Raw genomic sequence first — 24,110 nt, 5'->3', positions numbered from 1 at the left:
GCAGAAGGGTGAACTAATCTCTCCTGCTGCCAAAACTGAATTCAAGCACTTTGTGGGTTTGTGTGCTTCGCTTGTTTGTTCATGCAATCATGATGAGCTTAGACAAGAAACTGAGTGATGATTAATGTGTTCTGTTCTTTTTGACCTTTCATAAACTGCCATAGCCTATCAGCTACTTTATGAATGTCAGCAGGTATACACACACCCACTCACAGAATAATACGTGCCTACTGAATTCAATTATATAATCATTATCATTTGAAGTGAAGCTGATTAGATCAAGACACATAACGTTATCAGACCATACCATGACTCCCACTCAACAACAGATTCCCACTGTTATCTAAACATGTTTAGCCTACCTTTATTTTGTGATGCTAGAATGCAAGATTTGCTTGTGGTCATGTCCACTGTAATGGAAGATAAAAAATAATGTTACAATATCCAGATGTAGGTAACAGTAGCCTATGTCAAAGGGATCGTCAATCTCCACTTACCTCGTATTTTCAGCCTATTGAAACTACGGAGATAGTTATGCATACTGAGTGAAAGTAGGCTACTCTGGTCAATTTTGTGTCAACTGTCATTTTATAGGCAAAATGTACGGATCCGTCAGAAGAGCGAATCATATAAAAACGGGATATGTATAAATACATAGCCATACTAGTCCGACTCTTACTATTAATCGGGTCATTCAGACGTTGCTTAGTAACTTTCGGAGAGCGTCTAGTCACGTAAGCTAATTCATTTTCATAATCCAATCCTTGACCAGTAGACCTCCCAAGCTCCGCCTCCTATGCTAATGAGAATCCGCTGAAGGGTCTTGCTGAATGGGGGCGCGTTTGCATGTGTACAGCCGCTGTACAATAACACACACCCGCGGAGTATAGATCTGACACATAGTGCGAGTTACTTTATTTTTAAATGCAAAGCTGTTGAAGACGTTTTTCAGGATTTCATTGTGTGAACATCGCTGAAATGGGTGGGCAGGTTACCCGTACCGCTTTAGGTGAAGGTGAGTAGCCTTATAATGAAATATGCGTGCAATTCATAATTCCATAATGATTTCGAGGAACCTCTGTGAACTGATATATAGAGCATCTTAATTATTTTTCAGAATATTATATAAAGAAATATGGCTGCATTTTCCCAAATTATCTGAATGAAAATGTGTTATCTTCCTTACCTTATTGTTAGTATGCTTAAAAACGTGCTTTAAACAGAATACTTGTTGCTCACATTCTTCTTATCAAACAAGTGACTTTATTCTCTTCCGTTTCTCCAACATATTTTAGATGGTTTGATTTTGTGTCTGGGATAACTATTTGTAGGCTACTGTCGATCAATAGGCTACCGATCACAGTTTGTCTTTCAGGGAATATTGTTTATATATATATATATATAGGCCAAATAGACTAATTTGTTCCTATATTCATCACACACATATTCATAGTTTTAGATGTGTCTGTTGTATATTTTGCTCTTTCTTGCTGTAAACCAGAAAAGTATGCATAATAAACCATTTCAAGTTTATACCCACTTAGTAAACGAAGCTGACACTGAGTCAACCTGACACTTAGGCCAGCTATTGCCTACAGCACTGAGAAAAAGAGTCCACACATATAATAGGATATGACATTATTATCAAGAGAAAATCCCTGACATCTCTTCAAACCAAGAGGAAAAATTAGGGATATTGGAATCTGTGATTAGTGATTACCTATAAAAAATTTGTTCAAATAATGTTTTGCTAACGTTCCTATTAAGTTATAAAAAATTGAGTTTCTGAATGTTCCTGGATGTTCAAACGTCTAGTTATTTAAATGTTTCAAAAATGTTTTTTGTTGGTTATGCAAATGTTAATGGAACATTCCATTTCACCATTTTGCAAACATGGGAATGTTACTTTTGAATGTTCTCTGAACATTCTGAAACTAACATTTAAAAAACTTTAGACGAACATCCAACTAAATGTTTCAGGTAAAAAATAAAACGTTCCATGAACAATGTATAAATAATATTTTTGTGCTAACATTATAGAGACCACATAACTTTGAACAAATGTTTAATTAATGTTACTGGATGATTTGATCATAACTTTGAGAGAACCACGGCGTTAGTTCTGAGAACGTTCCCTGTTATCTGGGTAGCTTGTTGGCTGTGTGGGGCAGTTTTTGTAAGGACCAACCAACCAACCGCCCCCAAAAATATGGGATAGATAGATAGTCTTACAGGATAGAAAATATCGTTAGATCAATAAAACAGAATGTAGTTTAAAAATCCACACCATGAAAGCAAATATTGGTTTACGTGTATTTGTCATGACATAGAGCTCAGACTCATAATATTATTTCTATTTATGTCCCACTTGGGGGTGTGTGTGTGTGTGTGTGTGTGTGTGTGTGTGTGTGTGTGTGTGTGTGTGTGTGTGTGTGTGTGTGTGTGTGTGTGTGTGTGTGTGTGTGTGTGTGTGTGTGTGTGTGTGTGTGTGTGTGTGTGTGTGTGTGTGTGTGTGTGTGTGTGTCATGATTCTCTTATTAACACATACACAAATACACTCACATACACCTGCAACTACATATCCTCATTTGACCACACAGAGCTTATTAGAAGTATGCAGAATCTGTCTCAACTAAAAGCTAAAGACCCACAATATTAGAAGTGAAATGTCAACAGCAGTTAATTAAAGAGAAAAATATCTCTGTAACAAGACTGTGTCCTTGACTTAATGCTTCGGAGAGGCCTGGGAAAATATGAAAGGGAGTTGAGGAGCAAGTGTTTGATCACAAGCCAGTTTCGTCTGTGAGAATCAATGTGCATCGCATTTGCTACTTTTAATGCCTGTTTATGTTCTTACTTATTTATTGTCTCATTCATCATCATGGAATTGCGTAAGACCATCTACTATCCCAGAATTGTTTATCACTGCATTTTATCACTCAACTACAATACCAGAGACTACATTGTGCCTTTATACCATGCACAGCGCTTTAGAATGCATTATTCTGATTGGCTGACTGACATTCTAAGCTGTTTATATATATTTTTTTTCAATAACTACACAGTATGGATTAGTTCTAAAACTGATCGTATTACAATTCTAAATCACAGCAAATTATTTCAGTTATTTAAAATAGCAATCCTGTATTTATTAGTTAATTTATTTATTTGTTTGTTTGTTTTTGTTTTTATTCAGTTCAGTATGGGTTGTACCAGACTACAGAAAAAATTATACTTTAGCAATGACAAAAAATTATTTTAGCAACGTTTATATATTTACATATTTCACTAAAAGTTATATATAAATATATATATATATATAGCAGCAATAGCTGGTAATTATACCGTTATAATGTAACTCAGTAGACAACTATATACTGATAAACACTTTTAGTTGAAAACGATGACATTCTTTACTGGTGACTTGCTTAATTTTTAACACATTCAAACTGCTTTCATTCTCAAACATTACAATTGTGACAAAACCTCAGATTAGCCAGCTATAACTTTGCCCTGGTAAAATGTTTCAATAATGAGAGTTCATGACAGCAATGTTCAGTAAACCAAAGCTTGCAAGGCATACAATTAAATGTATGATCAAAGAATGAAGTAGTCTGATGTTGAGTTGAGATGTCTTTCCAATGTGTAAGTATTTGTGTGTGTGTAGACATAACCTCATTTTTGGCAGCCTGAATAGCAGAAACCTGCGTTCTTTCTCTCTCTCTATCTCTGTGTCTCTTTTGTTGTCTCTTTTCTTGATAAAGATTTTCATTCAGAGATAGCCACTGTGATCTCTAAACACAGCACAAAGCTCTTAAGTAATAACAGTAGCTAGTCAGAATTTACACTGTTGTGAGTGCCTAAATAGGCAATACATAATATATTTGTAAGAAATAACTTTTTTTTTTGTCCGTCTCTTAGATGGCGAAACACTTCACTGCCACCCCTTGAAGGCGAGCATATACCCACAGATGCCAGCCCTCCTTCCGCTCTCTTTCCATGCCAACACTAAAGGCTCTCAGATCGTGATGGACAAGACACAGCGCAGCGTGCGCCGAATTGCCAGCTTCTGCAATGCCATCACCTTCACCAACCGGCCAATCAGAATCTACGAGCAGGTCAGACTAAAGGTATGGTAACCTAACTCTCACCCGTTTCCAGATTCCGTCCTGTGTGGTCCCAAAATAGCCCTCACATATCCCTCCTTCATATCACTCCATCTCAAACTTTCTCGACGAAGGGAAAACAGAAAGAGAATGCTAGAAATGCTAACATGTGAGGTTGTGCCGTTATCTTGTTCTGGTGAATGAGGTTGTTTGGGAATGAAAAAACAAGAATCCGTTTCTGATAAATGCTTCTGCTGGTCTCTTTTTATAGCATCAGAGTTATCAGAGTTTTTTTGTAAATATTGTTTTAAAAATGTGTCATTTTAGCGAATTTCCTCGGTTTCTCTGACTTTTGGCCTCTTCATTTAGATCACAAAGAGACAGGGATGTTGGAGTGGTGCCCTGCGAGTGGGTTTCAGTACGGTGGACCCGTCAGACTTGTGTTCAACGTGGCTGCCGCGGTTCGCCTGCCCAGATCTGGTCAGCGAGAGGGGATTTTGGGCCCGAGCACTCCCTGAGGAACAATGTGAAGAAGGAACCATTCTTTCCTTCTGGTTGGATAACACAGGACGAGTGTTTTACCGGGTTAACGGCGGCTGTCCGATCTTCTTCTTCAGCGGTGTCCCTGCCGGAGAGCCAGTATGGGCGGTCATTGACGTTTACGGGCTGACACGTGGAGTACAGCTACTTGGTGAGTTCACATTTCTCTAATATGAAATATCAAGTTTCAAGAATTTATAATGTCCCGTCAAGTTCTAAACCAAGAAGTCATCAAACTGCCTGAAGCTCTGTGAAATAACTCTCTACGCAGATCAGATGATGTGCCATTCAGAGTTTGCTCCAAGTGGAATTGCTGAGCTCCAGGTCGGCGTGTAATGTGGGCCAGTATCTGAGCTGCGCTTCACTGAGCTCGTGCTGATCGCTCGATGAGTTGTAAAGTTCACAGAGGCCAGTTTGTTTTCGCTGTGCCGAGCACATTTAAACAATTTAAATTCACAACATTTAAAAATAGAATCCTAGATTTATACACTCTTATCCTAATTACAAAAACTGCCCAATGGAAAAAGATTGGAGAGATTGGAATGTTGCCTAGCAACACTTTCGCTTCAAAAATGAAAAACGTATGCTGGGGAATTCCAGAATGCTGGCAGAGTGAGAAAAAACTATTTGTGTTGGACAAAATCAATGAAACTCAAAGTTATTCCATTCATAATTCTGTTTTATTGAGATTCTGTGGAAACAAAGTCAGGTTTAATTAAGCCAATTAAGCATTCAGTGAAACAATGAGAAGAATTATGCCTGAAACTTTATTTATTTGATAATGAATTTGTAAATGCATGCAGATTCAGAATACAGTTGTTTTTGTTGTTTGGTATTATTACAGTTTTTTTCGATTGCTAAACGACAGTGAGCACAACTGGAGCTACATGTGCAAAACTCTAACTACAGTCTGCACTACCAACAGTCACCTGAGCTAAACAGGTCACATCACCTGCAAAACTCATTCCAAGCAACACAACTCTTAACACATGGCTCAAAACAGGCTAACACAGCCAAACACTATACACAACCCTCACTGAGATAACACACACTGTCACTCAGAACACACTGAGAGTAAAAACACTAGCATCAAACACCAATACAGAAAATACTAACTTTTTATCTTTACAGTTTGAACAATTTCAGTGACTTCATACAAAGTAATATTTTCTTCACAGAAAAGAGTGACATTCTTTCACATGATTTATTTAAATTTTTAGAACATAACAATTCTTTAAGGTAAATGAAAATGAGCAGTTTGCTTCAATAGTCTGTAGTAATTTACGGAATTACAGTAATGAGGAAAAAAAAGGTAGAAACTAAAAGTACATACTATAATTCGAACAAATAATTGAAGGGCTAATCCTGCCTCTCTCTAGCGTCAGGCCACAGGTTTTCATCAACATCACATCTAATGTTCTCTCTTGCCCTGCACCTGGGGAAGAACCTTCTGGAGTGCCTTATCCATCCCTGTCAGTCCTCTGGACTCGTGTCCTCACATCCGGCACGCATCCGCCCTCTCCCTGCCACCCTTCTCCCTCCACCAACCCGTCTTCCTTGTTCCATTTCCAAAATTAGTCTTTCTGAGCTCTACCTATATATATATATATATATATATGTGTGTGTGTGTGTGTGTGTGTGTGTGTGTGTGTGTGTGTGTGTGTGTGTGTGTGTGTGTGTGTGTGTTCACTAACAAGTCTAAAACAAGACACCTTCTTAGCCTTTCAGCTGAAATTGCAGTCAGCAGTGTTTGAAAGGCACAAGGCTGAAATCTATTCTGTTTTGAATGTGTGGTTCACAGTTTTGACAGCAGTGTGTTAGCATTTGAACAAAGTGCTGTAAATCCACAGTGTTGTGCAGGTTGTGGTTAAAGTCATGGGATAAGTGTGTAGAGTTTTGAAAACTGTGTTCAAGCAATGAAAAACGAACTAGAGTGTGGTCCACATGAACTGCTGCTGTGCAGACTGTAGTTAGAGTTTTGCACATGTGACTCCAGTTGTGCTCACTGTCGTTTAGCAATCGAAAAAAACTGTAATCAGCAGTTTTCTTCACCTAAAAAACTGATTGGCAGCTATTAAAGGTTAACAGTGTTTGGAAAGTGACTTTATCATATGTTAAAGTAGTTAAACTACTGTTAAACTACCATTTTGCAAAATTACTTTTCTTTTAGTTGTAAAAGAATACCACCAATGCACAAAATTTACACTAAATATTATCTTGCTTCATTAAATCTGACATTATTTTGTGTATTGGTACCAAAAGACAACATAAAAAAGAGGTTGATATACTGTTTAAAAGTTTAGAGTCAGTAAGGGTTTTATATTTATTTATTTATTTGCTCTCCAAGGCTGCATGTATTTGATTAGTAACAGTAATGTTGTGAAATATTATTACAATGTAAAATAAACTGTTTTCTATTTCTGTATTGTTTTGAAAAGAGCTGAGCTACTGTCACAATACAAAAAAAAATTACTTAATTTAATTTGACTTTTAGTCACTCACCTGCACTGTTTTTGACAATTTAAGTACTTTTTTGATCGCACTATTTTGAAACGGTCTTCTCTCTCTCTCTCTCTCTCTCTCTCTCTCTCTCTCTCTCTCTCTCTCTCTCTCTGTTTCCACAGAGTCAGATAGCAGTATGTCTTGGGTGTGTTCACAAGCATAGACGGTGTGTGTGTGTGTGTGTGTGTGTGTGTGTGTGTGTGTGTGTGTGTGTGTGTGTGTGTGTGTGTGTGTGTGTGTGTGTGTGTGTGTGTGTGTGTGTGTGTGTGTGTGTGTGTGTGTGTGTGTGTGTGTGTGTGTGTGTGTGTGTGTGTGTGTGTGTGTGTGTTGATATCAGGGGTCAGTATTGGTGTAACATCAGTTAACCTTTGGGACAGCTAGACTATTTTTAACCTTCATTATATAACCCGATCTCAGCTTTAAAAACGTACTAGACACATGCAAATAAACACAAACATCAGGCCATATTTTGCTTCTGTTATCAAGCTAGCAACATCCTCTATGTGTATTCAAACTTATTTTCAGTTGCACTTTGCATCTGTATAAATAGACAGACATAGTTGGTTTATAGATGAACCATCCTCAAGCAATCTGCACGCACTGTGCTCTCTCACATTACCTCTGCCGCTTCCAAAATGTGTTTATTGTCAGATGGCCAGATGCTGTGACTAAAATCGCCTCCTGTTTTTACTAATTTAGATCACACCACATCTGGCATTTTGTTAAAGTGTTTTAATTCTAGATGGAAGGTCTCTTGTACTGCAGGTCATCACATATTACCTACAAGTAAATTTCCTCCTGTGTAAGGATAGAGTATTTTAATTGTTAAATATCAGCATGACAGAAATCATTTAAAATATTGATAAAGAACCACAATGCACGTGCCTCCTTCCTTTTGATCTTCCATTTCATGACCCCAGTGTCACTGAAGCTTCCATGTCTTAATAATTCCTGTTCAGACTAGTCAGCGTCAGCTGAAGGCACTTCAGTGGATGGCAGCGACGTCAAGCCCGGAAACTAAAAACAACCCAGAGAGGAATATCTACTGCGTCTGAGGACGTTTCTGCTGATGCGACTGCTGTGAAAGTTATAGCAGACCAGTAATTTCCATCACCGAAGCTCTGGTGTTCTCATCAGCGGCTGTTCACCATGGATGGCCAATGGCAAAGTTCTTACTGACTGAGGTCAAAATGAAAAACCACCCAGTGCAATTATACTGATGTTGCTGATTACAGGCTACATGAGCAATAGAGTTTTACAATATATGAAGAAAATATGAATTGTGCTTACCCATGCAAAACTTACTGCCACAGTGCTAGGGTGTTGTCGTGGATGGTCATTGTTATTATTTTCAATGTTGAAAATAGTTGTGCTCCTCAATATTTTGGTGGAATGGTACCTTCTTTTCCAGGATTCTTTGATGAATAGAAAGTTGTGGTTGCTAGGGTTTTCTGGTTGGTTGCTAGGGTAGTTGCTTATTGGCACAGGGGGTGGGCTCATGTCCCTTGTAAGTGCAATCACTTAGAATAATAGCATGGTTCTGATTTTAAATGCAGTGTGTGTTTGTTTTACAGACAGCAAGACTGTGCCAGCTGAATATCTCTGCCCTGCTTTGACTCATGAAGGGATGGATGACTGGCATCTGTCAAGCAACTGCTCTGAGCTCGACCTCCAGGATGGTCAGCCATCTTTCTCAAGCTCTCCAAACGCCCTCAACTCAGTGCTGTCACGTCATCTGAACGATGACTTGCATTTTCACTGTGTCCATGGCAACGGTCTGCGTCTGCTGACTGAACACATAGCGGTGCGTTATTATAACAGACGTGAGGATTGTGCTCTGGTGTTCACGCATCGACCGTTGCGCTGTGGAGAGTGTGTGTTCCTAAAGGTCTCGTTGAGGTCATCTGCCCTGAATGGATTTTTGTCTTACGGATTCACTTCCTGTAACCCGGCCCATATTAACCCAAAGCACCTGCCGGTCAGTCCAGACGACCTGCTGGACCGCAAAGAATTTTGGGCTTTTAGCTGCCTGACTTCACCACTTGTGGGCGGGGATATCATCGGTTTCCGGGCAACTGCAGAAGGGGAGGTGCTTGTGAGTCATAATGGAGGGAGAGCCTGTAGAGAGATGTGTGTAGATAATTCCACTCCTCTGTGGATGATCTTCGATTTACACACTCACATCAAGCAAATCAGCATACTGGGTAAAAAAATTAAAAATAAATGCTCTGACATAATGTGAAGATGCTTGTTTTTTTTTCGCTTTAACTTTATAATAGATTTTTTATTATAATATAAGAATGATTTTTTGTACTGAACAGCAGTCATGCATATGTTTGACTTTTTTAATATTTAATATTATTAAATGCATTTTTTATTTTATATATATATACTTTTATACAAATAATTTGTATGAATACTTTTTGTTTTGTTTTTTCTAGGCACGTCCTTTGGTTACACTGCATCCAGTTCAGAAACACAGAGGTCCATCTTCAGTGATGCCAGTCACACCTCAGCCAATCAGAGACACAGAACAGCAGTCATGGGCTTTACAGACATCGTTCAGCTCCGCCCACAGAGCCTCAGCAGTTCTGCAGGTGTGTTCCTGTCTCTCATTGTTATTCTTTTGTTGATTTACCAAATTCTTTTAATGTTTTTCTCATTGCGGTTTTCTATGTGGTTGTTGTGGTCACCAGGGACAACATTCAGTTCACTGTCCTCAGAATCTCCAAATACCCCATCATGCTGTGCGATTACTGGTGAGGAGTGTTTAATCTGCTGTGAGAGGGCAGTGGACTCAGTGCTGTACGCGTGCGGACACATGTGTGTGTGCTCAGTGTGTGGTGGCAAGCTGACGGAGATGTCAAACCCGTGTTGCCCCATGTGTCGCAGCCCAATCAGAGACATCATCAAAATTTACCGCAGCATTTAACCTGGCAACAAACCTGGATGGTTCTGAAGAGACCCTTAACAGGTCATTGTCCTTTTCCAAAAGGATTTCCCACATGTCCTGTGCTGCTTGTTTGAGCTCTGCAAGGAAGAGGCACTAAATGGCTGCTTAAAACGACTAAACAAAAATGCAGAGAAAACCCAGAAGTGACTGTGCAAATGCGATTGGCACAATATTAATACATGACATTAATATAATCTCAGATTCTATAAATCATAAATCTTATGGCTAGATGTGCACAATGGAAAGTCAAGGTATAATGAGACTGATTCTGATTTTCAGTTTGATAATGTCCTAGTAACTTCATACAAAACTTTTCACATGTTTTTTTCAATGTTTGTTCCCCCACCAACTATTCACATTCATCAGGAAATAAATATTTATTTGACTTGTATACTTTAAATCAATCCAGAGTCCGAATCTATGAACTGCATTGTGGATTTGATCTGTTGCTAATTATTAATTTTTTTTCTGCAAAACATTAAACTGAAAAACTAGAAATGTTTTTACATACCAAAGTAGACATTCACAATATTGCAAGTGCCAATAACCTTTATCTATGTTCATTGTGAAATAAAAATATTACTTTAATGATATCCAACAACAGATCGTGTTGTTATTTATTGTACTATAAATATAATTATAGATTTAGTTTTTTTTAAAGGTTTTTATTATGTGCAATTGTGTTTTTATTTTAAGCATTTGTAATCTGTATACACGCTTGTTTATCTATTTTTTTGTGAAAAATGCCGTGATTGACGACTTACTGACTGATTTATATATTAATGCGCAGACACAAACACAGAGACTATCAAGCTATTGTGATTAAGATGGAAAACAGCACTTGGACATTTATTATAAGACTCGGTTTGAAAATGAAGTGATTTAATAGGAATAGCACCATGTTTAATTGCACAAGCAAAGAGACATTTACAGATAGATATAGACAGACAGACATACAGACAGACATTCTGAAAGTGCATATAGTCTGTAAACAGACCTTGATATATTTATTTAGTAAAACAAAAAAAAACAAAGAGAAATTTTAAAAGAAGCATTCTGCAGCACATCAAGACCAGCTAACTAAACTAAAATAACAATAACTAAAAGCCTGTTCAGTGACAATAACATCACATCATCCAGCAGAAGCGGGAGTATACAGCATATAAACAAGGTGTCAATCAACAGTTGGGACTTGCTTTGTTTGTGTTTCCTTTGATTTTGTGAACAGAGAAGGCCATGTCTCATATGAAATAAAAAGAAAACACGTTCTGATTGGGGTCACGGTCAAGATAGAGTGTTTAAAATGAATGCTGTTTGGTAATGGGAAATCATTTATTCTGGTATCCTTTTTTGTTTCTGATGGCAGAATCAAAGAACACTAGCTCCTCCTCTCCAGGAAGTTGGAGGGCACCCATCCCTTACGTGTTTTAGCCGTGTCGAGCACACGGCAGAACCACCATCCATTAGGGTTTCTCTCCAGGACCTCTAGCCTCGTACCTGCAGGGAAGCTCATGGTCTCTGCATCACCGTAGTAATCGGCAATAGAAACGTACTCCTCGCGCAGGTTGTTGTGGATCAGATGAGGTTTAGGCTTCACCATTGACACCGGTACCTTACGCCTCATGCTCTCGGTATTACCTACACAGGAAGAGGACGTTTGGTCGTTGTAGCTATGTAGTGCGGCATGATTAGTCACCATGTCGTTCCTCCATCCTGTGGGAGTTGTGTGCGTATTAGTGTTGTCCTTAAGGACGTTCTGAGGTCTGACAGCGAGCTGCTTCACGCCAACCCTGCAGTTCTGCTGGTTAGATCTGTGTCCGCCCTTCAGGCTTTGGTTAACACGTTGCTCGTTCTTCTCCAAACTTACACATTTACCCATCTTTCCAACATCTACCTGCACCGAAATCTCCAACTCAGGAGCCGCACACCAAGACGTCTCAGAATTAACCTTCTCGGTGGTTTTGGCTTCTATACCACTTGTTTCTGAGCTTTTGATTGGCTGTAGATAGTAAGTTGGTGCCCATCCCTCTTCGTTCCCCCAGCGGACGAACCACCAGCCGCTCTCCTGCTTCTCCAGCACCTCCACCGGCACTCCCGCAGGAAAACTGAGCTCACACGGCTCTTCTCGTTGGTACGCTGCAGTAGTGCGGTACAGGAGGGAAGATGGATCTGAGAATCTCATCTGGAAATCATCCCATGAGCCACTTTCTGACTCCTCAGATGTGCAGGAGGTCCTGAACTGCATCCGGCCTGGTTGCTCATGGTTTCGGGGGCTTCTGAGGGAACTACAGTCTTGGTTTGCGGGTTTCGGACGCACGGATGGTTTGCATTTAGACTCATCAGCCTGCTGTTTGAGGTAAGGTTGCTTTGAGTGTGCGTAGAGTGTCGTATTAGTGTCAATGCTGGGCTCGATTGTTGGGGCGTCATATTCCGGTGGATCCCACATAGATGCCCGATGGGCTGCAGAGGGCGAGTATATGTCAGAGTAACTGTCCTTATGCTGTGGCAGAGATCTGAAGCCACCATTCGCATATACACCCTCATCATCCTCTTCATCCCCCTCACCCAATGTGAAGGAAACGATGCGCTGACACAGAGGAGGAGGGGCTTTAGTCGGTGCGTCTCCTCTGAGAAACTCCAGCTCGGGGTCAAATTCAAGGCCCACTGCTGGAACATCATATTCTGGTTCCTCATACACTCGTGGATTTGCTAGGCTCACAACCTCAGACTCAACACATGGAAGCGAGTTCTGCTTTTTGATTGGCGGAGCAGGAGGTGGGACCTTGGGCCGGGTCAATGTACTGGTTTGGCGGTTCAAGGTGGGCTTCTTGCGTTTGTCAATGTAAGAACAAGGGGCCCAACCCTCCTTCTCTCCAATCTGGACATACCACCAGCCTCCAGAGTTCTTCTCAATGACCTGTAAACATACACAGCCTTTAGGTCTTCCATAGAGATACTTATATGTAGTGTAATTTGAAGCTAATAGGGAACATTGGGCTCAGTTGTCACACTTTTGACTTTAGTAAATATTGCAGCTTTTTTTTTTCACTGATAAAGAATAAAAAAAAATTCAACTATTTTCAAAAACATCACTACTGTTTAAAAGTTTGGTGTCTATAAGATTTTTTTAATATATTTTTGGAAAAGGTTTTTGTTTTTGAAAGAACTTGTATTATGCTCACCACAGCTGCATTTATTTTGTGATATTGAGAAATATTTTTATGATTTAAATTAACTGTTTTAATATATTTTAATGTGATGTCAATGTCAACAATTACATTTTCAGCATCATTACTCCAGTCTTCAGTGTCACGTGATCCTTCAGAAATCATTCTAATATGCTGATTCGGTGCTCCAGAAATATTTCTTATTATTATCAATGTTGTTTTTGCTGCTTAATATCTTTATGGAAACTGGTACATTTATTTGAACGAATTCAATTAATTATGATTCTATAATTTTTTTTTTTTTAAGTTCAAAAGAACAGCATTTACAGTTTTTGAATTCAAAATCCTTTGTGACAATATAAATGTCTTTTTTGATCAATTTAATGCATCCTTGCTGAATACAAGTATACATTTTTTTCTTTCAAAAACAACATAGCCTACTGACCTCAAATCTTTGAATGGTAGTGTAATGAGTGTATTATTCTCCAAAACCCCTAAACTGTAAATGACAAATAATTCCATGCAGGCTACTGAACAGTGTCGTACGTCAGCTTTCTGTCCCCCGTTGAAACTGATCCCATCTGTCAAGCAGGACCGGAACTCAGCGATGGTGTAATACTCGGCTTCAACAGTAGGGGGATCTGGGGGCTGCGGTAACTGAAATCCCTGAACATGAAGAGAAGAATATGCTGTTCAGCATAATATAAACCACAAAATGACCTATTTGTGTGTGTTGTGTGCAATGGAGAGAAAGAGGAAAAGAAACATAGAGAAAGGGAAAATGAGAGAGACATACTGACCAGGCTGTTTTCTCGACGGGGAGGGGGTTTTTGATTGTTTGATGGGGATCCTGGATTCAAAGGGAAAACAAATCAAAACACAAAATGTGTTTACTATCTTTAACACATTACACGAAAGAACAACATTATAAACAATTATAAGAGGTAGAAAGGAAAAGAGCAAGAGAAATATAAAGAGAACGGAAATGACAAAAAAGAGAAAGAAAAAAATGAATGAAAGAAAGAATCTCACTGGTCTCAACGCTGTGGAATCTCTGAGGTGCGACTCGAGCAATGGCAGGAGATGGAGGGACAGTTTTGGTCTTTAGTGCGGATGGTGTTGAAGACACATTTGCTTCAGAAGCAGACGCAGATACACAAGCATCTGGCACTGACACAGACACACTGCTATCTGAGACAGACAGATGCGCACTCGAGTCTGTGTTCTGGTTGACCTGATCATCCGAGTCTCTCTCTGAGCTACTGCTGCCCATGTTAGCATTTGTGCTAATGCTGCTGTTTCTGTCAGTGTGTGTATTGTTACTGTAAGCATTAGTCTGCTCTGCATCTCCGTTGTACTGTGTATATGTGTCAGTCTGCGAGTGCATGTATGTGTTTGCTGAATGTATTAGTGTGTTGCTGTTAAGGTGTGCATTGGTGTCAGGTTGTGTATGCGAGTGCCGTTCGTTAACGGGTTTCTTGTTCAGGAGGTTGCTGATCTCCATAAGGTTTCCGATGATTTCCACCTGACCATGCACAGCTGGTTTATTTGCCTGGTTCCCAGCCATGGCACCATCTTGCATTTTCCTCAGGTAAGCAGCTGGGGCCCATCCCTCCTTACCACCATAACTGAGAGGGAAAACCATAGAAAGAGAGAGATAATGCACATGCGCCCAAAAAACAAGAACAGTTCAAAAGTTTGGGGTCAGAAGTAAAGATTTTTTAAACTATTTTTAATTATTAATTTAATTATTCCTTCTATTTAGCAAAGATTAAATGGTTCAAAAGTGACAGTAAAGACATTTATAATGTAACAAAAAATGCCTCACTGTTTCCACCAAAATATTAGGCAGCACAACTGTTTTCAACACAGATAATAATAATAAGAAATGTTTCTTGAGCACCAAATCAGCATATTAGGGTAAATTCACTCTAAGCCTTAGTGCACAGATCTGATTTAGCTGTTTACATTGTTGTTTTAAATGTGGCCAATATCAGATTCCCAGTGTGAACAGATCATGGTCCTGAACTTTCCCACATGCGAAGAAAAAGATAAAAAGATGTCACGCAGCACAGAAGTAAACATGGAGGACATTAAAGTAAGTGATTACGCATTTATTTATAGTGTGATCTATCGTGGAAGCCAGCGAATTTATGTGCAGGCAATATTAAAAACAAAGATGAGGATGCGAAAAAATAGTTAACTTTGTAAAACTTATAAGTTCTGATACCTTTCCCAACTGTCTTGATAACTTCAGGAGTGTAAAATCTTTGAAGTGACTCCCATGAGGCCGAATTGTGATGAATGAGAGTGTCTAGAGAGTGACGTAAAAGTCGCATGAATTCCAATATGACTGTTCAGACTGAGGTCACACTGCAAAACATCTGACCTGAATCGGATTTAGTTCCACATATGGAAGTGGCGCAAATCGGAATTGAAAATATCAGATTCTATGTGGTTTGTGCTGTTCACTATCATGAGAAAAACAGTTGTTTACATCGCTGACTGCTCAATTAGCATATTTTCTAATCACATTTACTGTTTCTGCAAAAACCCAACAAATACAGAGTAAATTCCAGCAAAAGAAAGCATATTAAAGTAGCTCAAAGAGAAGAATAAACATGTGGAAGAAGAGTTTACCGTATGAACCACCAGCCCTCCAGATTCCTCTGGATGACCTCAACAATGACGCCACTCTCAAAGCCCAGCTCATCCTGACTCGAACTGCTGAAGGACTGAACTGTAATATACCACTCTGCTACGAACAAAAGAGGAAAGAGAGCACATTGTATACTGTCCTGCAACTGGATACATACATAGACAACCGAATGCAATGCTTAGACTTAAAGGGGAGATTTGTCATTAAAGACTATTATTTTGGATTTCCCTCTTCATCATGTGTTAACTACTATAGCCACATGTTACACATACAGTACCCTCAAAATTATTTGACACTTACAGTCACATTTAAACATTTCATTAGGGCTTTTAACACTTAACATAATTAACTCTAGGTCATTCTAAAACCCAGATAAACGTAATCCTGGGATATATTGCTTCGCGTTTCACACCGCTCATAATTTACCCGGGATTACAATTAATCCTGGATATTCATAAAACGATGTTTCACATTATACATCCCTAAACCCTGGGTTAATGTTCTTATCTGCATATTTGCAGTGCAGTTTCATTGATTGGATGCACTCAACCTGTTTACATAAAGGCTCTAATATTGCGCATCATCATATTATACATTGCCAACTGCAATATAATGAATTTTTCAGACTATAAAGGTAGCTTCTTCCTCACTTCAGCTGACGAGACTCCCATCAACATTTGACATTCTTTCCCTCAAACACCAGAACACGCTGTGTTTCCATGACTGTCCAAAGCACATGAATTTCAGGCATGTGATTGGTTGTCTGTTTCGCAGCACTTGCACACTGCACAAGTTTGGCATCGCAATGCCGTGTTAACTCTGCAAAAGCGGTGCTAATAACCCCTGGTAAAAAGTGGCAGTGTGAAGTGTTCCTTTCCCCGCCGTAAACATTTTTGAATGATGATAACCCAGGGTTAAGCACAGTGTGGAAATCCCTTATTGAATTTTATATGCAAATATCAAACCTTGTATTATTTGTTGCACCTTTCCTCCTGAAGTAAGTTTTCTGCGTGTCAAGGTTTTTAAAAGTGCTGTGACAGATTTTTTTTGCAATTACTTTTAACCAACTGGTCCTAAAGTCAGTGGATTTATGAAGTCAGTTCACACAGGTGAAGTTCATCACATTAAATATGAACATGTTTCACTGACATCTGAATAAAGACATCAAGAAATCCATTTTGCCTTAATTTCGAACAGTGTGTCTACTGTTATATCATATCAAACTGAACAAACTTTGTAAAATGTTTTGGATAAAGGTTTGTTTGTGGTATATTTATTTAAAATACATATGGTTTGATATTTTGTTGTCTAATGTAATAACATTCATAAATAATTTAAGCATAGGCTACCTAAAATAAATCATGTGGACTACTTTATGTAATGCTTGTGTATTTAGTTTGCTTGCTATTTTCATTTTGCAGTGGAAAAACCAATCAAAACATGCAGACACTGCAGAAACTAGTCTCCACCTCTAGTTATATTCTCTCTCTGTAATATGGGTCAGCGTGTGTTGGACCCAGTTGTACAGCAAAAGCCTTCTGGACCAAGAGATGGAAAATCTGACATCTTTGCTGGAATTTCCACTCCCAGGCTGTTAAATGCTCCAAGAAAAGTGTGTGTGTGTGTGTGTGTGTGTGTGTGTGTGTGTGTGTGTGTGTGTGTGTGTGTGTGTGTGTGTGTGTGTGTGTGTGTGTGTGTGTGTGTGTGTGTGTGTGTGTGTGTGTGTGTGTGTGTGTGTGTGTGTGTGTGTGTGTGTGTGTGTGTGTGTGTGTGTGTGTGTGTGTGTGTGTGTGTGTGTGTGTGTGTGTGTGAGGGGGTCCCTAGACTACGATCTGATGACTGAATGGTTTTCATCCAAGCAAGACTCTATGTGCTGACATGGCATGAACTTGCATCCATAACAGACTTAACCAACAGTTTTCACCCATAAATCTCGTGAAGCGAATGGATGGAAACTGTTAAGAGTTAAGGGTTGCGCAAGACAAAGAAAAACAGGACATTTGGCAGCTGCTTGTTTTACAAAAGCCAGCAGCTCTGATATCTGCTGTAAAAGATGTGCTTTGTTTCTTCAACGGTTCTTAAATCAGTTTAGCGGCAGCGTGGGTGAATAAATATGTAGTTTAGCAGTGTATCTTTGCCTTACTCTCTGCATTCGTTGCTCTGTGGCTGTCTCGACGTCCTGTGAGAGAGACAAGGTATGTTGCAGGAACCCAGCCTTGTTCTTCAGCTGTTCTTACAAACCACCACCCTAAAGAGAAAGAGAGAGAGAGAAAAAGAGAGATTCAGTGAGCACATACCACTGATGTAACTGATTCCAGCTGTTCTTTTGAATTGGGTCACATACCCTCTGTCTTAATAGTCCTGAGCACATCAACATAAACAAAACAAAAATCAGATCATTAAACATTATTTTTAAGGACAAAGGATTTGGCAAAAATGCATCTGTGATTAATGTTCTTAATTTTAACTTCAGATATTAAAAATATCCAATATTTTTAATGCTTACGCCTTACGCTATACCGTTCAAAAGTTTGGGGTTGATAAGACTTTTTTATTTTTTAAAGAAGTCTGTTATGCTCATCATCACAGCTGCATTTATTTTATTTAAAATGCAGTAAAAACAAATATTGGGAAATATTATTACAATTTAAAACAGTTTTAATTTTAAGGTATTTATACCTTTGATGGCAAAGCTGAATTTTCAGCATCATTACAGCTTAACTGTGCTAAAAAAGATTCAGGATTCTTTGACGAATACAAAAAAAGTTAAAAAGAACAGCGTTTATTTGAAATAGATATTTAATGCATAATTACAGAATAAAAGTATTAAATTCTTTTTTTTTTTTACGGTAGTGTATTTCACACAATTTTACAATATATTTTACATTATATTTTACAATGCATATTTTTAACCTTTGTAGCTATACTTCACAAATGTTTAGAAAATACTCCCAAAACAATAAAAACACAAAAATGTTTATGCTTATCACAAGAACGTTGTCACTATAGTTGCACACACCTGCCTTGAGTTAGTGCTCACAGTGTGAAACACTCATTAGAGCAAACAAAACTAGGTTGCCAGATCCACAGTTTATTATGCTGTGTAAAAAAAATATATCTTAAGGACCTTTACCTAGCATGCATCACTCTGCAAAAGCATCATATACTGAGGAAATATGAGACACAAACATATAAATGGCTCCAGTAATCTGCCTACCTACTTCTGCATTCTTTTTGTTGGCATATACTGCACATGCCTTCATCAGTGTGTGTGTGTGTGTGTGTGTGTGTGTGTGTGTGTGTGTGTGTGTGTGTGTGTGTGTGTGTGTGTGTGTGTGTGTGTGTGTGTGTGTGTGTGTGTGTGTGTGTGTGTGTGTGTGTGTGTGTGTGTGTGTGTGTGTGTGTGTGTGTGTGTGTGTTAAGGGACAGAATCAGAATATTCCAAACAAATGGAAGATAGAGAGACATGTTAACAGATATTAGAAGTCACTAATGAGGACGAGAAATTACAGTCAGAACAGTCAGTGGAAGAGAGAGAGTAGCCTATAGTGTTTTAAGCTCATAATGACTTAAACATAAAGAGTTCAGCGACACACACTCACACAAAAACATCTACACAAACAAGTGTGCATATGAGCGTACACTTTTTCTGCAGAGGAAATATTCTGGAGGATCCATTAAGACGGTCTAAAGACCTTCACTCAAGAACAACGCGCTGGCTGTGGTGGAATTTTTCAGGACACACACACACACACACACACACACACAACTCTTCTACTGCTCCAAAATGACTCAATATCATTGATTTCCTCACAACTGGTTGTTTAATTCTCTGTCTTTGCATGTGTACGTTTATTTGCAAATTTCAACGCAGTATTTCAGTAAAAAGGTCATTCTGAATTCTCTCCAGACATGCTATTTGTTTCAAACACACATTGTAGGCTGAAAACTTTCCAATTCTCTAGTAAACCAAACAATTGTTCATTTAAACTCTAGTAAACCAAGCAATGTTTACTTAGAAATCTTGACAACAACATCCAAATAGTCATAGTGGCAAAATACAAAGTTCTGTCATGAGACTCTAGATGGCGCAGGCTGATTGGTCCTTAACTCAATTTGTCAGCGATCACAATGTTCTCTTCATAGCGCAGTTGATTGGTCGCTGTAGCATCAGCAGCCAAATGAGCTGCGGCTCAACATTCAAATGCTTGGCATTGTATGCTGTTAGCAGTCTGTAGTGCGCTTTCAAAAACCCAGCTCCACCTGTATAGATCTGCTACAGGGGTTATTTCATGTATGTAATATGTGCAGCAGCAGCAGCATGTCTTATATGCTCACAGCAGCATGACTCTTCGCATGCCTTTTGAATTAAATTGGTCATTTTGTGGAAGTCATATATCCTTGTTCTCTCATTTAGCTTCCAAAAAGGTCATAAAATAATTTGAAAAATAAGCACAACTGCCATGAAAGACGAATCTCAAATCATGCTGCAGAACAAGATTATCTGATTTTAGACAAACTTGTGGAGTTCACACAGCTTGAGTGCTGCTGTCATTAAAGCAAAAGAGAGAATAATCAAATACGAAGACATTCTGAAATTCATGTTCTATTTTCAATTGAACTTTTCACTCAAAATGTTATTAAAGTAATTAAAAATGTTGCATTACATTATAAAATGCAAAAATACACGCATTTTCATGCATGGTCTTGGACTTTTGGACCCCATTGTACATATGACAATATGTTATGTATGTGTGTTATGAATGTGTGTCACTCACCGCTCTCACTCTTTTCAATCACCTCCACTCTCTCTCCTGCTTTCAGGCTGATTTCTGTATTCTCTTGACGCTGATAGTCTGCCGTCACCACATACACACACATACACTCCTCTGCACCCAAGGCTTCTCCACGCTCTTTCCCTGAGGATGATGGAAAAAAACAGGCCGTGAGCCAGCTGCCTCCCCGCCCGTGTCCACCTGAACTGCGCCGCGCCATTCACCAACACCAACACAGCCCCAGCCAATCAGCACGTGGTAACAGATCAAGGGTCATCCAAGAATCAACAAGAACACAGGCCCAAAGAGGCTCAGATATGTGGAGTTAATGTCTCAACATTCAAAAGGCTCAGGTACAACAAATCCTACTATTCATCCAGTTTCATCCCGCCTTAAAGTTCCAAGGTAAAAGCTTTTGAGCAAGCACAGTTCAACCTGAAGCACATCCTACCGGCCCTGGGCCCAGGGGTCCAACCAACGACAAGACTCATATGGGCTCTGGCATCTCCTCTAAGAGGTTCAGATCCCTTCTGCAGCAGGACACAGGCCTGACTGAATAAAGAAATGGAGCAAAGGGGGAAAAGAAAGACAGAGAGAAAAGGAAAAGGGGTAGCTGACGAAAGGAGTGAAAGATGAGAAGAGGAAAATAAACCAAGAGCTAAAGGCTCAAGGGGCGGGACAATAGAGAAAGGGGAAACAGATGCCAATCAAATGATGCTCCACCCCTTTAAAACAGTTTAAACAGAAACATATGGCCTATGAAAATAGAGCATACTCACACAGTCAGCACATACTCACATTCTCTCCAACTTTGTTCAGATTCTCTGAAACACATCCTACTGCCAGCGCTCTCTGACACAAAAAGAGCACTCACAACTATGCTTCTCTATTTTTAGAATGAAAAAAACTATAGGCCTATTAATGGTTGTTAAGCATTAACATGATTAGAATGTATTAGTGCTCTCTCATCTATCTACAAAAATCTTTAATGACATTTCTGGAATGTATGCTATTGCGAGGGGAAAAAAGTATTTCATTAGAATACACTTTTGAACAACCGTCAATGAAAAAATATAATAGTGTAGTTACAGTATCTACCAGCAGGGCCAACTAACTGCCTTATGCTAATCTGCCAAACCATGACCCAAGGGTTTACCAGCTTTACAGTACATGGTCATGACAGGGGGTGAAAGATTGTATGTACAGAATATATATATATATATATGAAGAGTTCAGATGCAAAAGCCTCTAAATGCCATTTGAAATTTTCTTATAGAATGATCATTTTTATCAAGCTCGTATACTTAAAATCAATAATTTCACTTAAATGGCAATGAAGATTATCTATTAATTATCATTTAAGTGAAATTACTGAACTTAAATATACAAGCTTGATAAAAATGATCATTCTATAAGAAAATTTCAAATGGCATTTAGAGGCTTTTGCATCTGAACTCTTCATATATTTCATATATATTTATGTATTAAAAATATATACATAAATATATATATTTCAAATAAATGCTGTTTCTTTGAACTTTCTATTCATCAAAGAATGCTAAAAGAAATGCATTTCAATTTCAACAAAAACAGTGTTAAGCAGTGTTAAAATAAAGTCGTCAACATTGGCAATAATTAGAAATGTTTCTTGAGCAGCAAATCAGCATGTTTCTGAAGCATCGTGACACTGAAGAAGTAATGATGCTGAAAATGCAGCTTAGCCATCATAGGAATAAATTACATTTTAATTTTAAAACATAAAATAAAATATAGAAAAATACAAAAACGCTATGTTAAATTGTAATACTATTTCTTTATTGTTTTTAATGTATTTTTGAACAAATAAATACAGCATGGGTGAGCATTAGACACATTAGAGCATTAGAACTCATTCAAAAACATTTAAAAAGTCCAAACTTTTGAATTGTGTAACTTTGCACAAGGTTAGTAAGCAGTTCTATCACTCGTATGATATTGTCTTTGTGGCTATATTTTAAAACAGTGTGTTTTTAGTGTTTGTTCCAGTGCAATAGTACCCAATAGTCCTCTACTGTAGTGCACACATAATTGTAATTTTATCACTGATTTTCATTTTTTATGGCCAACTCACAGTCATGGTGATATTCAAAACAACAGCATCCTTTGATGTGATATTGCTTATATGACTGTAGTTAAAACTTTTATAAACAGATTCAGATTTGGAGCCTTTCTGCTGATGCTGTTATTCAGTGATAATTTCAAAAAAAATGTGTATTTTAGCCCTAATTTTCCAACCCTTTCCTCAAAGCTGCACAGACGAGGAGTTTGATAAACTTTTAGTCTTCACAGTGTACCGACAAAGGGACATTTTATTCCCTTTTTTTACAGTCCCGCTTTCTCTCTGTTTCGCTCTTAATTTTTTCTCTTTCCTTCCCTCTTATGGCTCCCCCTCTCCTCACTCCTCATTCCCCCATCGGACTGAAGCCACTTCCTCTCTGCCACGTCAACGGCCTCCCTCTGAACTGCTTTTCTGAAAAATCACAGAATCCCTATCTCTCTCTCTCTGACTATCTCTTTACTCTCTCTCTCTCACTCTCTTTCTGACCCCAATATCACATTTTACATGGACTACATATCTTTGCTTATTTCTACAGGAATTCAGCTGGCCTCATGAACAAACAAGCACAATGCACTTTCTTACATTATAAATAATACTGCAAATGTAATACTGCACACTAAATTCAACTTAATCAATTACATAAATATGTTGCAACTCTGCTGGGTTTGACATGAAAAATGGAATGTGTGATTAAGGAAACTCAGGAAAAAGTTAGTCATTTGTGCACTCTCAGTAGTTTTAGGGGATGCACACTGTGCGTATGTGCATTTCTGACCAACAGATGAATACTTTTGGGGACAACTTTGTTGAAAATGTCTTGCTATAATCATTCTAGAAGAGAAAGCAGGGGTGTCAAGATGTATTTTTAAAGGTGAAGAACTTTTTAAACCTGAAGTACTTGACAGACCATCTTAAAATGCTATGACCACTGACGTCAGAGTCTGACTCAACAATAAATATTTTAGACTGAATGCACAAGCATGACTGAACATTGCAAAATGAATTGATGTGTACTGCGAAAGTCTTATGTTCAGTTATATGGAAGTACAACAAACAATATATCTAAACCAATCCAAAGTGTCTTTTAATTATCTTCATTCTGAGGCTTATCTCAGCAAATTTTGTGATAAATTTGACAATACTTTTAATTGATTGGCAGCACTAAATTAACATATAAAACAATTGTGGATAACTTGAAACTTGCAATGATCTGTACCAAACAGAGTCAATTTATATAACACACACTAAAAACAACAGAGCTCACATTTGTTCTCATTCTTTCCAATCACCCCGAGCAGGAATTTGCACTG

General features: G+C 38.5%; 2 protein-coding genes across 4 annotated transcripts; one reads left to right on the top strand and one right to left on the bottom strand.

The window, feature by feature from the left end:
• Positions 1 to 872: 872 nt before the first annotated feature.
• On the top strand, positions 873 to 10,792 carry neurl1ab (neuralized E3 ubiquitin protein ligase 1Ab). The gene is made up of 6 exons (XM_082144129.1): positions 873 to 1,009; positions 3,922 to 4,130; positions 4,476 to 4,797; positions 8,723 to 9,352; positions 9,590 to 9,745; positions 9,845 to 10,792. The coding sequence occupies exons 1-6, from the start codon at positions 979 to 981 to the stop codon at positions 10,078 to 10,080; spliced, it is 1,584 nt and encodes a 527-aa protein (XP_082000255.1). The 5' UTR covers positions 873 to 978; the 3' UTR covers positions 10,081 to 10,792.
• A 174-nt stretch (positions 10,793 to 10,966) lies between these two features.
• On the bottom strand, positions 10,967 to 21,462 carry sh3pxd2ab (SH3 and PX domains 2Ab). 3 transcript variants are annotated; one of them, XM_082142686.1, is made up of 8 exons: positions 21,154 to 21,462; positions 20,706 to 20,846; positions 18,071 to 18,175; positions 15,909 to 16,026; positions 14,301 to 14,896; positions 14,069 to 14,118; positions 13,815 to 13,934; positions 10,967 to 13,018 (listed from the first exon to the last, which is right to left on the bottom strand). In XM_082142686.1, exons 1-8 carry the CDS (start codon positions 21,191 to 21,193, stop codon positions 11,480 to 11,482), a joined length of 2,709 nt encoding a protein of 902 aa, XP_081998812.1. In that variant the 5' UTR covers positions 21,194 to 21,462; the 3' UTR covers positions 10,967 to 11,479. The 3 variants fall into 3 exon arrangements, with proteins under 3 accessions (XP_081998812.1, XP_081998813.1, XP_081998811.1); XM_082142687.1 differs by having other exon boundaries at positions 21,138 to 21,461; XM_082142685.1 differs by having other exon boundaries at positions 20,706 to 21,462.
• Positions 21,463 to 24,110: the final 2,648 nt, after the last annotated feature.

This window comes from Leuciscus leuciscus (assembly GCF_965113295.1).
Source record: "Leuciscus leuciscus genome assembly, chromosome: 17".
Taxonomy (NCBI): domain Eukaryota; kingdom Metazoa; phylum Chordata; class Actinopteri; order Cypriniformes; family Leuciscidae; genus Leuciscus; species Leuciscus leuciscus.
This window is presented reverse-complemented; position numbering and strand designations above follow the sequence as displayed.

What these genes read in the sequence shown, in the direction of transcription:
- neurl1ab (XM_082144129.1), top strand. Translation starts at nt 979, where the DNA reads ATGGGTGGGCAGGTTACCCGTACCGCTTTAG. An exon ending in CAAGCAAATCAGCATACTGG is followed by an intron (nt 9,353 to 9,589) that starts GTAAAAAAATTA and finishes TGTTTTTTCTAG; the next exon opens with GCACGTCCTTTGGTTACACT. An exon ending in GAGCCTCAGCAGTTCTGCAG is followed by an intron (nt 9,746 to 9,844) that starts GTGTGTTCCTGT and finishes TGTGGTCACCAG; the next exon opens with GGACAACATTCAGTTCACTG.
- sh3pxd2ab (XM_082142685.1), bottom strand. Translation starts at nt 20,922, where the DNA reads ATGGCGCGGCGCAGTTCAGGTGGACACGGGCGGGGAGGCAGCTGGCTC. An exon ending in CAGAGCAACGAATGCAGAGA is followed by an intron (nt 16,027 to 18,070) that starts GTAAGGCAAAGA and finishes TTTTGTTCGTAG; the next exon opens with CAGAGTGGTATATTACAGTT. An exon ending in ACGGGGGACAGAAAGCTGAC is followed by an intron (nt 13,019 to 13,814) that starts GTACGACACTGT and finishes GTATGTTTACAG; the next exon opens with GTCATTGAGAAGAACTCTGG.